The sequence below is a fragment of the Athalia rosae genome, chromosome 5, assembly GCF_917208135.1.
Source record: "Athalia rosae chromosome 5, iyAthRosa1.1, whole genome shotgun sequence".
Lineage (NCBI taxonomy): Eukaryota > Metazoa > Arthropoda > Insecta > Hymenoptera > Athaliidae > Athalia > Athalia rosae.
Window position 1 is genome coordinate 16,771,173 of NC_064030.1, and position 15,323 is coordinate 16,786,495.

Here is a 15,323-nt window from a genome sequence, read left to right on the forward strand (position 1 = left end):
CCGTTGAACTTGGTGTAGAAAGTGCGAAAATAGAAGTATGTACAAACGTGGTTGTCGTTTGTCGTGTAAAATAAAGTCGTCGGTAGCACGTGTTGAATTTGTAGAAACCGTGGAGTATACGGAGTTAAGGAGGTGTGGGTTAAAATTAGGAGAAGAGAAAAAACAGAAAAAAAAAAAAAATAAAGTAGGGAAGGTAGAAGAGAAGCGAGAAAGAGGAGAAGCTAAAAGCGAGCTTTTGGACGACGTTGGCGCAGGAGGGGATGGGAGGGCGAGAAAATTTACGCGCAACATTTGTAGCCCCGTATCAAGTGGTTAGTAGGAAGTGAGATTATAATATGTCACGGGGTGTTCCCGCGTCACTTCTCCTCTCCACGTTAGTTGAATGTAGCTCCGCGCGGGTTGGGGGATCCGGGGTTAGGTTGGAAACCGGTTTGCAAATGTCCGTCTCGAGACGGATCTAGATACATTATACTCCCGGGCGATCGGGGGTGGATACCGATGTTTCAATCGTTCCCCCCCGACTTCTTTTTCAAGGAAAAACGAATCTCACGATGCTACTCTTTCAATTTTTCCATCCACAATCACCGCACACTGGCGGAAAACGAAATTATATTCAAATACGAGAAACGAATGAAAGATATATAATACGACGATAGAACAAACTCGGTATAAGAAATGAGGGAAACTTTGGTTGTTGCGAAAGATAGTTTTTTCCTTTAGGACTTTAAAGTTTTAGTTGAAGGTGACGGAGAATTATAAGTTTTTCGTATATACATTGGAAAAATAAGGAGCTTTGCTTTGTACGAGAACTGAAATTCTTACACTTCTTTTTTTCCTTCCCCCCCCCCCATGTCTTATGTATATTACAGTAACGTCGTCTATAAGCACGGGTATTAAAAATCGTCGTTTCTCTCCTTGTTTTTTTTTTTAAACATTTTTTTGTTTCTTTACTTCAAATTTCTCTAAAGTTTTCTATAAGACAGAAATATGAGAGAGGAATGAGAAAGAAGAGCGGCTGAAGAAGCGAAACTGAGAAAGAAAAATGAACAAAAAAATAAGGCAAAAAGTAAGAAGAAGAAGAAAAAAAAAAGAAAGAGAGAAACTAAGAAAAGGAAGAAACGGGGTATGAAAAGCGGGCTGCTGGGCAAATACTAGCCTTCGTTGATACTTTGCTGCGAGGGCACACAATATTATCGCACGGTTGAGATCAAAAACTATTTGAAAACTCTGTTCAGCGAAAGTTGTTTCAACGTTGGAAGGGACTTTTACCCAGAGTCTCTCGCAATTCATTTCACCTTTTTCCTATTTCCTCATACCCGTAACGTTCGCGAGCGCTCACACTTCCGCAGGTATGAAAAAATTACACGTTACTCTCAGAGTCGAGAAATTTTTCAAAAAAATACATAAAAAAAAAATTAAACGTGAAAGAAATAAAGCTCTCGGAATCAGAACTCCCGTTTTAAAATCACGTGACAATCATTTCGAGGGTTGCACCCTTTTTGACACGATCGTCGTATTATCCACTGTCTTGGAATTCGAGAAAAAAATAAAACTAAAAATTGAACGCGAAATAAAAAAGCTCTCGGAATCAGAACTTCCGTTTTAAAATCACGTGACAATCATTTTGAGGGTTGCACCCTTTTTGACACGATCGTCGTATCGACTGTCTCGAAATTGAAAGAAAAAAAAATCGTCGTCCTGGTTTTCGCGATCGGCGATGGAGAGAAAAAAAGTTAGAAAAATGCGATCTCGACAAAAATGAGCGATAAAAATGCGGTGGCTTCGGGTTTGAAAATAAGCGAACTGGTTCGCCGTTGTCTGTCGAGAGGGGATATATCCCCCGGGGGGAAAGAGAGACGTGGACGACCGTGAACATTTGAATGATAATATACCCGGCGTACCTATACATACCTGGTTTTCCATGTAAGAGAGATCGGTCGCGGGAGGTGGTAGTAGTCGTCGTAGTCTTTGACTGCAGATCGGGGGACGTATAATAATCGACGTCCAACCGTCACACACACAATGCCCGAGGCAACCGCGGGGTAAGTTAGCGTCTCTTATCTGAGAACTGTAGAGTGATGTATATATATATATATAGGTGCGGTAGGTACGGAAGATGACTCACGTGTAAACGGAAGGAACGAGAAGAAGACGCGGAAGTGGAAGAAGAACGTTGCGCGAGCTCACTCGCTCGGTTCCGCCGATGCTTCTTCTTCCTCCCGATATACGTGTAACACAGCCCGGCAACTTATAGCGAAACTGCCTATATATTCGGTTACATTATGTACGTGCCTTCCACTCTAGGGCTAGACGCGACGTTAATCGATTTTCACTCCGCACATGTGTGCACGTGGAGATATGCATATCTACGTATCGCCGTGCGCGTTATACAGGGTGTACGAAAGCGGCGCGTGTTTGCAATTTTTTCCTAAAAATGGTTTTCAATAATTTGGAAAAATTTTTCTCAATCCACCTCGGACTTGCGGGAAAAGATATCTTACTCGCGACGCGTCGCGGGTTGAAAAACTAGGGGCGAAAACGTTCCAGCTGGGAATGGAGAAAAAAAATTTAATAAAATAGACCCGTGCAGTTTTTTTTTTTTAGTTTCCTTTTTTTTTTTTTTCTTTTTTTTGGGATGCATATCTACAGGTACACGCCCGCCCCTTCCCAATCATCGAGCACTCACTTTTCCAATCGCACCAATTTACCGCGCTTTGGAATAAATTCATTCGTTTTATATGAACGCACGGCTCAAATACCCAATTTTCTCTCTCTCTTCCGTACTTTGAACATTCCCCTTTGTGCCTCGTTGTTTTTTTTTTTTTCTTTTTTTTTTCATTTTGTACGTCATTTTTTGCTTTTTCCATTTTTTTTTTTGCTTTTTCTATTTATATACGTACATATCTAGCTGCGTGCCACCGTGACGGGGACAACTTCCGGTCAAATTTTGCGGAAATTGAAATTCGCGTGTCACGTGTACCCGGCGATGGGTGCGCGTTCGGATATTCTATGATAAAAATCGGCGGTAAAACCGAGGTTAAAACCAAAAAAAAAAAAAGCTGAGCTTTTAATTCTTGTTTCTATCGCGGGATTGCCGTTATTTCGATTGGGATCAAACGACGTGTAGTTAATCGACGAGACAAATTATTTACACGCTACGAATTTTTTTTTTTTTTTTTTATTCTTTGGTTTCGATCTGTTTTTTTTTTTCTCAACGCGGAGTCGCGGCGAACGAAAGACCAAAGAAAGCGGAGCTTTTTCCAAACTTTTACGATAAGAGAAAACGAAAGAGAAAAAAAATAAATAAAAATAAATCTCGAGTAAAAGTTTGGGAAATAAAATGAAATAGAAAATAAAATGAAAAGTCGGGTGTCGTTTGCGGGAGGAAAAAGAAAATGGAGCAGAGAAATCGCTGTTAGTTTGGATTTCGAAACGGTCAAATTTCGGCATCGCGCCGCGGATGCGAAGCCCTCGAAGCGTTGAGGCGTGCACCCTCATTCGATTTTCTAAATAAGGAACGAATGAACGAATTTTCGAGTGATCGGCGTTCGCCCACGTTTAGATCGCGGTATAGATATACCATTTCATCTGAAATGGTATAGGTACAACCCGGGCTCTGGTCTGCAAGTAAAAGTGGAAAAAGGGAAAAAGGGTGTCGCCGTCGTTTCGGGGGTAATACGACTACGCGCGCGATACTTTTCGAATAAGATTCTGCAAAACCCGTAGGGGCGTGATTTCCTCCTCCTCCTCCTCCGACGACGACGAAAAAAAGAAAATTTCCGGATCACAGCTGTGCGGTGTCTACTTTTATTCCAGGCACTGCGCTGTCGACTCTTTGTGCCACGCACTTTTTTTTTTTTTATACGTAAACGAAAAATTTGTTGATTTTTATCTATGTGCTCTTTTGCAATTTGGAAGAAAAAAAAACTCGAAAAATTATACACAGAATTACTTGTTTGATTTTGGGGGTGGTTCGAAGACAACACTTTTTCATGAAAAGGAGAAAAAAAAAAGAAAAAGAAGAAAGTGAGAGAGATGAGGAAAAGAAGAAAGAAATAGGATTTCATACCTCCCCTGGCTCCGTTTAGGGATAGATATTTGTCACCTTGGACATGTATATTGCATTCCCTTCCCGAAACGACGCCAAAGTCCTGTTCATCCGTTTCCTCTATGGCGTGCAGGTTCGCATTGAGAATTGTCCATCTATATATCTGTACATATATCCAGTGGACAGATCCCTCGGGACACTTCATCAATTTTATTAGTTATCGATACTCCTGCTACTCCTACTTTATTTTTATACCTTCCACCTCTACTTACTTTGTCATGAAAATGCGGTGGACGGTGCGAGAGAATTTCAACGAAATTCTTCCTTCGTCGTCGCGTCGAATCGACGAACAATTTTTTTTTTCTTTCACCGATTCACAGGAACGATATACATTTCGTACTATACATTTCAAAAAACGAGAGAGAAGACAAAAAAAAAACAGAAAAAAATTGAATCAGGATGACGATTTGGAAGGATTTTCGAAAAATAGAAAGAACAGAAGAAAAATCGACGTGTTTATTTGATCTGAAGAAATCGGGGGTTGAAAATTGATGGGATCGGAATAGGATCGCGAGATGCAGAGGTTAGATTTTAGTTACAGGTTTGGTTGGGTGATAGAAAAAAAAAGGTGAAAAAAGATGGAGAGAAATAGACAAAAAAAAAGAAATGGTCGATGATACGGATATTGGTACAAGATAGGATAGGTATATATCTACCTATATTTCTCGAGGAGTTTCTCGTTTGCCTTTCCTCTAGTCAGATTCAGAGTCAGTCAGTCTCATCTCATCTCGTCTCATCTCGTCTCTCCTTTGCGGCTGGATAAACCTTCGAAATTTATTCGATCAATTTTGTCAACGGTATAGGAAAACCTATACCAGGTATACCTGCGATGCGTGCGTTTTCAACCCCATCCGATGTATACGTGATCCCTATTCCGGCACCTCGCATATTTCTTCTTCCTCCTCTCCTCCTTTTTTCTTTGCCCAAGTTTTTTTTTTTTTTGTTTTTTTTTACATTCTTACCTCCTTCGATCCTTTATATCGAGGTACGCAATCGGAACCCAACTGAGGATCGACTCTTCGTGGGCCATATTTTTTCGCATATAAATTTTACATTGCAAAAGGAAAAGAAAGATTTTTTCTCATAAAATCCCGACTCTGCGATTACGGTTAAATTTGAAACGTCAAATTTTCATCAAATTATTCATCGTTCTACGTAAGGGTTGACGATTCTAAGAGATTGCCAACGTGAGTAAAAAACAAAAACAAAAAGAAAAAAAGAAAACAAAAACATAGAAGAAAAACGTGTCAGTCATCAGAGACTGCAGCAAAGAGGGAAAGTCAAACACGAAAGGTCCAAGAACTAGACTAGCTTACCCACCTACCACTCCGGCGTCAGATGTTAATACGGAGGTAGAGAGCGAGAGAGAGAGATGGAGAATCGGGGTGCATCCAAAGGCTGGCTGCAGAAACGAGAAGTCAAATTTCGCGTCTCTGAGGGAACGGCAACAGAGCGACAGGAACATCCAGAGCAGGAGCAGCAGGAGCGCCGGCAGAGAGTTTAGCGGTGGTTTGGTTTGAGCTCCAGCAATCTGTACTTTATACCGTCTGTCGCTTTACCTTCAAAGTGCAAGTGCACAACTCACCCCATGCGTACGTACGACGAGCATCAGCAACAGCGGCGGCAAAAGCAGCGAATCTCACCGACTACGACCTTCCAGAATAATCCCCTTCTTCTCTCCCTCTCCTTTTTCCTCCTTTTGCTATTCGCCGCGTTTTCTCGCACCTCCGGGAAGTCCCTCGTACCCTCTAAAGTGTAACGGTAGTACTCCTCCTCTACCGATAAACACCCATTTGTGTATAAAACTCGTCAAATTATGTACAACAAATCGTTTACTGGTCTTTTATCTGCGACAAAGATAATTTCGCGCTATCTAATAAAACGCGTATCACACAGGGTGTCCAAAAAGAATTTTTTCCAACTCTGCGGTTGGGTAGAGCGTGCAATTCTGAAACGAAAAGTCCTCTCGCGTTTTTTCATCCGACGAACAGATAAAAAGATATTCAACGATTAAGCGAGATCGGTGAGAGGCTTGTCCATCGTAGCTGAACATCTCGGATACTGCGTCACCTCCTTCGCGCCGGTAAGATGGCGGCAAATATGAATTCGTCCCAAGCGCTCTCCTGATTGGCTCGCTGTTTTTGTTAAATATCTCGTTACCCGTTCGTCGGATGAAAAAACGGAAAAGGACTGTTCGTCTCGGAATCACATTCCCTACTGACCCGCGAGGTCGGTGAAAGTTCACTCTGGATTGTTCGCGATAAAAAATTGGTCTTTTTTTTTGCCATTCATCGTTCGATTATTCGAGAAATTCTATCTTGATTCGATCCATGACCTACGCTGATTAGAACGATCCATCCGAAGAATATTCAAAATTCTTCGTTGAGGATATAAAACGCGTACACGTATACACGTGTACACATATCTACGGGTATAAGTATATGCATACCGATATAAATATGTACAGCAACGTCAGCATCGCCGCGGTATCTATACGACGCACACAACCACCGACGAAAAGTAGGAAGCTTTTACGGTAGAGAAGTTAGTCAAGTGTCGTCGTCAGGCTCTTCACTTTAACGTCGCGCCCTGCGTTTCGCCGCGTGCGGAGGTCATACCACAGTATTCTATACGGCGCACGCATTTTATGTGCATATATATGGGTTAACGGAAGAAAAAAAAATCTAATACCTCGACGTTTTTTTTTTTTTTAACTATTCCCTTGTACTTTTCACGTCACTTTATTCTCCTGATTTTTTTCTTTTTTCAATCTCCACCGTCTCATCTCTTTTATTTCTCACATCGAATTCTCTTTACGCATTTCATTTCTGGAAATGAAGAGAAGAAAAAAAATTGAACCCCCCGAAGAAAGGGAGAGAGGGGGGGAAAGAATGTAAAGAAAAAAGAAAGAATGAAAAGAGAGGGGAAAAAGCCACATGGGGTCAGAACGTGAACGAAATGAAAAGAAAGAATCGTGTCCCATTTGGCGTAAAATACCCCACGTAATAAGTATAATATAAGTGTATGAAAAATATCGAATTTTTCTTCAGGTCTGACGAAACAGTGTACATAGGTATACGCGTATGGTATGTATATCATCGACGGTTTATATACCGCATTATGTATCCCCGTAGTACGGTTTCATTTTCGCACCACTTTCGGTCCACCCGACCTCTTACCCCGTGTAGCTATACCCTATCGAATTACGGGGGTCGAATCGAAAATTCTGTACCACACGATTACATGGGCTTTGCACTACCTATGTACAAGTTATTGCGTACATGCAACAGCGACACGTATGTCTGTATCAGAAAAGTTCTTAAAAAAAACGTGACGTTTCGCACCGAGGAAAGAGAGTAGATTAAATGAAAAAAAGAAAATTAGGTTAATCCGGTGCCTTATTAAGAGACCACTCGAAAGAACGAGAGAAAAAAAGAAAAGAGAGAGGAAAAAAATGGAGTCAACGAAACGAAAAAAGAGTTCGTCCGTTGTTTTTTTTTTTTCTTTTTTTCATTTAATTCTTCTTTTTTACGGTAGATTTTATTACCGTGCGTTAAACGGGCGTGAATTATGTCAGTTTTGCGTAATGTTTTAGGATTTGGAATTAAGGTTGGAAGGGTTAAGCGAGCGGCTTTTCGGGGGGGGAGGGGGGGAGGTTGGAGGGCGCGAAGGGAGGAAAAAAGTGGGACGAGGGGGAGGCGTGGTCGTGCAGAGAGAGGACTATATTCAACGAACGGACGTGGGACTTGACCCAAAATTAGCACGTTTCAGGGCTCCCAGTTTCGCGTCCGGTTTGCCAATGAACCTTGCCAAACACGCTTTTCCCGGTTTATACGTTCTCGCACACGCACGAAAACTTGGGGTTTCAAAAATAACGGAGAACGTAGAAGAAGAAAAATAAAGAAGAGAATCGGAATAGGAAGAAGAAAATTTCGAAAACTCCAAAGAGTAAAAATAAAAGAAAAATGAAAACCTCTCTTCGGAGTGAAACCAACGAACCGGTTGAAGAAGGGGATGGAGATGAGGGACGTAAGAAATTGCGAGAAGCGACGTAGTCCCGCTTTTTTTTTCCCCCTTTTTCTCGTCTCTTTTTACCCCTGAAGAGGGAGAGAAGGGGGAGGGAACGGGACACGAAATGTGGAGGGGAAGAGAAAAATGGAAAACGGGCACGTCATGCCAAGTTTGCTTTTCTTAATTTTCACAATGTGAAATACACGTATACCTATACCCTGTGTAAAACTTAGATCAACGGTATCACCGCCGATATTCAGCGGTTTGAAAAGTTTCCCCGGTTCGAATGAAAACGAAGATGAAAATGAAAATGGATATCGGAGTTGACGCTTGTCGACGTTCCGATCCTCGCTGATTTTCTTATAAATAGGAAACTGAACCGAAAAACGCGCCGGTCCATGAAATTGTACAGATTGAACGTGACTCGGTTAATAATTACGCCATTTTTCGCCGCTTACGAAATCTCAATGAATTCGAAACAGGGTAGGGAATATCCGAGTAGAGAGAGAGAGAGAGAAAAAAAATGGTAAAAAAACCGAAGGAAACGAAAGCCAAAAAATATATCTTCGACATTCGCTGGATTCGGATCGATAAATTATAGCGATCGTTCGATTATTTATCTTTCTTTTTTCTCCTCTCCATTCAACTTTTCCGTATATGCTGATATTTATTGCAACGGTTATATGTACTCGTCGCACCTTATCCCACCCTATCGTATACACGCATAACAATCGTCCACGTAAATGCATTATACATAGATTTATGTATGTATTTTTCGAACAGCAGCTGTTAACGGAAACCCTATATACATACACATATATATTGTACATATGTATTAATTCAATATACGATAGACCCCATAAATATAATTTTATGGCTCACATTTCGACCATTATGTACAAATATCACCTATATTCCGAATTTCCTTTTTTTTCTTTTCTCTTTCACATCCTCGTCTCTCTCTCTATTACTTTGCCAAAAATAAGAAAAATTCATCTATGAAGAAAGAAATGACGCACAGATAAACGACGTGCGATTTCGTTTTCTTCCCTTCTTTTTTTGATTTTTTTTTTAGTTCAATAAGAAAAAGAAAAATTCTCATCATCATTGCAGTCACTGTTCAAACGGTACAGAAATCGACGGATGTCGAAATAATCTCGAACATTAGATGCGAGAAATTATCGGAGGGTGAGAATCTTTTTTTATATTCATTTTTGGTCTTTTCTCAAGTTTTTCTTTTTTCACTTACGTGAGCGAACGAGAAGAATTCAGAAGACCGAGAGATACAGAGAGAGAGAGAGAGAGGGATGATGTGAATGGGAAAAAAAAGAAACGAAAAAAAAACGGCGAAAAAGAATGAAAAGTAAGTTTTCACGAGTAACAGATTTAATTACAAAACGTACCGAAGCAATATTCTTTGATTATTCATTCTCTTCCTGAACGTCGTCTGGATTCTGAACGCGTTCTTCAACTTCTCGTTCTTCTCGCTCTCCCTCTTACAAGTTGTAATATCGAAGAATCGCGGAGGGAGGTGCAGAAAAAAAAAAAAAAAGAAAAAATTGAATTTCAAAGTAAAAGAATCTAAAAAATGAAAAATTGAAAAGCGAAACTAAAAGCAATGGTATTCGTAAAAGTGTCTGTGCATAACTCAATTTCGCACGACTTTCATTCAGAGACAATAGAAATAAAAGCTGCATCGATTATTATCGAATCGGTCATCAAAAATTCAGTTAAAAAATTGTCGAATTTTGTATGGAAAAAAAAAAAAAAACTACTCTCCCTCATCCACAGGTATGTAGGTACGTATGTACGAACACATGCGAGGAGGAAAAAGAGCTAAAAAAAGTGTAAGAAAAATTGAAAAATTGAAAAACAGAAAAAACTTGAGAAGGAAAAAGAGAACAGGGAACGTGGCTCTGAAAAATAATACGTAGGTGTTGTACATGCACATAATATCTGAGTGATGAGAATGAAGATTTCTTCAGAGGGAGAAGTACGTAAGTACGGTGTTGGGGGATGAGGGGGGGTGGAAATGGGGACGGGGGTCGTTGCCGCATCTATTGTACCGGAATCGTTGCAGCTGGTTTCATCGCCAAAAAATCTTTCGTCCCAGTTCTCTCTCTCCGAATTTACGTATTTTTCTTTTCTTTTTTTTTCTCTCTCTTTTTTCTACTTCTGATTTTCAAACTAAAAAGTCAGAACAAACGACGACGAATGAAGAAAAAATAGAGAGCAAAGATGAGCGAAAGTAAAAGAGAAAAAAAAGCGACGACCAAAAAAAAAAAAAAAAAAAACCCACCCCCTCCCCGACGTTGCTTAGAAAAAAGATTGCAGGCGTATTTTTGCCGTTCTTATTTTCTCTTCTCGTACCTTTAGCCAGTTTTTTGTTTGTGTTTTTTTTTTTTTACGTTCTGGTTTTCTCCTCCTTTTTTCGATACATTTTCTATTCTCATTCCTTTGTGTTATCGCTGTACACGTATAGTTATACATGGGTAATTGTAAACGTTCATATCGCGTACGTTTAGGTGTATATTGCGGAAAAAAAGGAAGAAAATAGAAAGGATTCGCGATGATGAAAGATCAGAAGAATGACCTAAATTCGCGAAAATATATAGAAAATCCCAACTGATATATAAAACCGCCATCGTCTTTTGTGTGTCGGAAAGCAGCTGCGGTTTTCATATATATATAACACAAACTATATTTTTTTCCTCATTTTTGTATTTTCCTTCAAATTTTCTTTTTTCCTCTCTCTCTCTCTCTCTCTCTCTCTCTCTCTCTCTCTCTTTCTTCGTCTATTTGCCGTCTATTCATCATCCGCAGAATACGATACACCCGCGCGCCCTACATTTTTCGCGGTTTTTTTCTTTCACTTTATTTCATTTTTTTCTATCTCTGTTCGCGATGACGCGTGCTATCTATAATACATGAAATTTGACGTACCTGCAATTAGGCTACCTTTAACCCAACCGAGGAACGAATAAAGATAGAGAGATAATAATGTCAGTCGAGAGATGAGATTAGAGATAGAAAAAAAAAAAAAAAATCAAGGGAATCGCATCGCTCAGTTTTTACCCTGCCTATTTTCCCATTTTCCGATCAATTGAATTTCTTCTATCCTCTCCCGTAATCATATACCGAAAAGAAGTGAAAATAGAGAGAGAGGAGGAAGGGAAGAGAAAAAAGTGCTAATTTCATACGCACGATTTGAGCGATTTTCAGGGACGTGGTTCGCAAGGTCAACGAGAGGATCAAAACAGCGTACAGCTACAGTTGTAACCGAGTTAAGGGAGAGAAAGAGAAAGAAAAAAAGAGAGAGAGAGAGATGGGAAGGAAGGAAGGTTGTTTCCCGTCGTTTCCTTCGAACGACAAGTAATTTGTTTTCCGTATGGCATCGGGCGTTGGTGGTATACGTATTTTATTTTATTTTTGTATTTTTTTTCCGAAGGGGGATGAAAACGCGAGTACGGGGCATCCGAGTAAAGGGAACGAAGAGGTCGTCGTCGTCGTCGTCGTCGTCGTCGTCGGTTTGGGGTGCCGCGGAACGTGATTTATGTGAAACCCGTCTAGTCGTCTGCTTTTATTATATCCGTTTGTTTGCCGCGATATACTCCGTACATACACAACAAATAATACATATGTACCCATATTTATTTTATTTCATCCTTTTCTCATCATTTTATTTCTATTTTATTTCCCACGCCCAAAAGTACGTAGGCATAGCGGGGAAAAAGTGATGGAAGAAAAAGTGGAAAAAAAAAAAAGAAAATCCCTTTCTCATTATTATATTTTCCCGTTGTTTGTTCGTCTGTTTGTTTGTTTGTTCGTTCGTTCGTTCGTTTCTTTTTCCACATTCCCCCTTTCTCGTTATTGTGGTATATACCCACGTAACTATATACAATGCAGTTTGATTTCGTTATTTATCGCAATCATTATCGATATTTATTGCAGAGAAATATTTTCAAAAGGAATGAATATTTTCTCTCGAGTTCCGCTAGTCTTTTTTTTTTTCCCCCCCACCCCAAAACGCTCTTTCCTCGTCTCGTGATAAAAGAAGAGAGGATGAGAGGAGAGAGAGAGAGAAAAAAAAATATCCAAAAACGAACCCCTAGAATTTTCTAACCCCCGTACAGAGACACCGGAGACCGGAAGGTACTTTGGGTATAATGTATACGTGCACGTCGTTCGATTTGCAGCCATTCAAAAAAACCAACAGGGGTGGAAATTCAACCGCTGCTAATTTAACAACCATTCACACATATAGAAAAGAGGGAAAATAAAAATAAAATAAAATAAACCACAGCTGCAGATAACAGAGCCGATAATTAAGCCAACGACACGAGAGAGAGAGAGAGAGAGAGGGAGAGAGAAAACGAAAATAAAACCATGAGAAAAAACAACCGCCAACCTGCGTACCGTACGCGACGTGTACGTAAACGGGAGGGTAGCTAAGTGGGATGATATCCTCGTTTTGTTTCGCGGTGAGAAGTTTTATCCTTTTTTTTTTCCTTTTTTCAGCAACGAATGATCAAGAATGAACAGTAGATCGTGCACCGAGAGCGAAAATGCCCGTTTTTTTCGACAGCGGAGCGAAAGCGATCTTTTTTTCACCTCTGGTGAAAAATACAATGAACGAGCCGCGAAAAATATATAATCATTTTGATGAATGAATTTACTGAGTCGAGTTGAAAGAAAATATCGGTTGATTGAATTTTTCTGAAAATTTTAACTGGTAAAAAAGCAGCTGTGTATCAAGAAGAGTAGTGAAAAATTATCGATTGCGAAATGCTATGAAGTGCTGCATTAATTTCTGTAAATTACTCGTTCGCTGTTCAAAATTTTTGTTCCTATCATTTTTATGATTCAAGTATAAAATGGAAGAATGACATTCTCTTTTTTTGACTTAAAATTGAAGTTGAGTCGGGGGCCCGAGCTTTGCTGGAGTCAGCTTAGCTAGCAGCGTAGCGCTTTGTTGTGAGACGTCACCTTCGGGGCTGAGCAGAGGTGACACCCCACAACAAACCGCGCGCCCGTGGCTACCTGACTCCAGCTAAACTCGGGCTCCCTCGTAGACCGAGAAATTCGAATATTTCGACCCATGCATGGATTGTGACGAATCAAAGTGAGTCTACGACTAAAACCAATCGATGTGTCTTATATTTTTTTGCTCCCAACAGCGAATAATTGATGATTAATCGATCGATTGCACGAGTAGATGATTTTGGCTATCAGATTTGGATTCCTGAGCTGATCATACGTAAGATTACTCTTGAAGAACCAAAAAAAAATTCGATTTTTGGGCAAAAAATGAATCATTGTTTTAATTGGGTTTAATATGCTTTTCTTACGTATTTCGATCTCAGGAATTCGAATCTGAAAGAAAAATTGACCTATCTCTAAAATTGACCGAGTTATCGCGAATTTTCAGCTTTTTGGGGTCAAAAATGAAAAATTGATTTTATAGCCTATATTAATGTAATTTGAGCTCAGGAATCCGAATCCGAAAGAAAAATTGACCTATCTGCAAAAATGACCGAGTTATTCCCATTTTTTCGCATTTTTGGGTACAAATTTGAGGATATCTCGAAGGGAAAAAATCGTAGCTCAATTTGGACAACGGATTCGTGTTCCTGAGGTCAAAATACATAAGAAAAGTGCCATACGATCAATTTTTAAAAATAAAAAATTTTGGCCAAAATTTGAAAAAATCGTAAGGGGTACCCCTTGGAAAAATCTCAAATTTTGGCCAAAAATTTTTATTTTTTAAAATTAATCGTATGGCACTTTTCTTACGTATTTTGATCTCAGGAACACGAATCCGTTGTCCAAATTGAGCTACGATTCTTTCCCTTCGAGATATCTCCATTTTTATGGTAAAAAATGCGAAAAAATGGGGATAACTCTGTCATTTTTTAAGATAGATCAATTTAACTTTCGGTTTCAGATTCCTGAGCTCAAATTACGTAAATATAGATTAAAAAATCAATTTTTTATTTTTGACCCCAAAAAGCTGAAAATCAGCGATAACTCGGCGAATTTTAGAGATAGATCAATTTTTCTTCCAGATTCGGATTCCTGAGATCAAAATACGTAAGAAAAGCACATCAGACCCAATTAAAACAATGATTCATTTTTTGCCCAAAAATCGAATTTTTTTGTGGTTCTCCAAGAGTAATCTCACGTATAATCAGCTCAGGAATCCAAATCTGAAAGCCAAAATCATCTACTCGTGCAATTGATCGAGTAATCATCAATTATTCGCTGTTGGGAGCAGAAAAATTACAAGCATATCGATTATTTATAGTCGTAGACCCCCACTTTGACTCGTCGCAATCTGTGCATGGGTCGAAATATTTGAATTTCTCAATTCACCAGCCAACCCGAGTTTAGCTGGAGTCAGGTAGCCAGCAACGTAGCGGTTTGTTGTGAGACGTCACCTTGGGGGCTGAGCAGAGGTGACGCCCCAAAACAAACCACGCATTCGAAACATTCGAAAAACTTTCTTCTTCTATAAGGTACAAATTCTGCCCCCGTGCTAAGAAAATAGAATAAAGAAAATTTTTCCCAACCCACTCTAGTATACATCTATAGGTATTCAGGTACATAGGTATTATATTAAATTACACGTTATGTATGAAATAAATGTGATATGATATAGTCCTGCGACAATATATATATTTATACCTATATTCCGGTCATTTGACGTTACACGAAACGACGAGGTGAACCTTAAATCGGCTTACCGCGAAATAGTAAATAGGTACAAGCTAAATATATACAGTACGAATATGTACGGGCGTATATACGTTTATCGTACGCACACAGATAGCCGAGGAAAGATCGGATCCGGAATTTCCCGTCGGGGTTTCTTTCCTCCCCCATTTAATCGAAGTCGGTGGGCAAATTGGAGAAACGGGGGTGCGTGGACAGAGAATGGGGAAACCACATTCAACCGAGTAAATATATATATAAGTAAATGCGTACGTATATACCGTGTACACTCGGGACTCTCACATTACGCAGAACAATAATAATTTACCCGGATGTACAGGTATCCTCTGTCGAAAATTCCAATCGCCAAATCAAATAAACTTCGCATTACTTCCGCTCTCACTTCAACATTTACTTCCTCCCTACTTTACTTTGCATCAATTTTACCCCCCCCCCCCCTCTACTTCGCCGATTTTTTCCCTACAGCTTTTCG

At 39.7% G+C, this 15,323-nt stretch overlaps 1 protein-coding gene across 2 annotated transcripts in view; it reads right to left on the reverse strand.

The window, feature by feature from the left end:
* LOC105687249 (PDZ domain-containing protein 4-like) overlaps nucleotides 1-15,323 on the reverse strand; it is an 80,770-nt gene that overhangs the window by 39,011 nt on the left and 26,436 nt on the right. The window contains exon 1 of one of the 2 annotated variants that reach the window (XM_048654970.1): nucleotides 1,912-3,161. The exons of the other annotated variant lie outside the window; for it this stretch is intronic. Coding sequence (XP_048510927.1) covers nucleotides 1,912-1,923 — 12 coding nt within the window. The 5' untranslated portion in view covers nucleotides 1,924-3,161. Of the gene's footprint in view, nucleotides 1-1,911; nucleotides 3,162-15,323 lie in introns of those variants that run through there. 2 annotated transcript variants of the gene reach the window in all.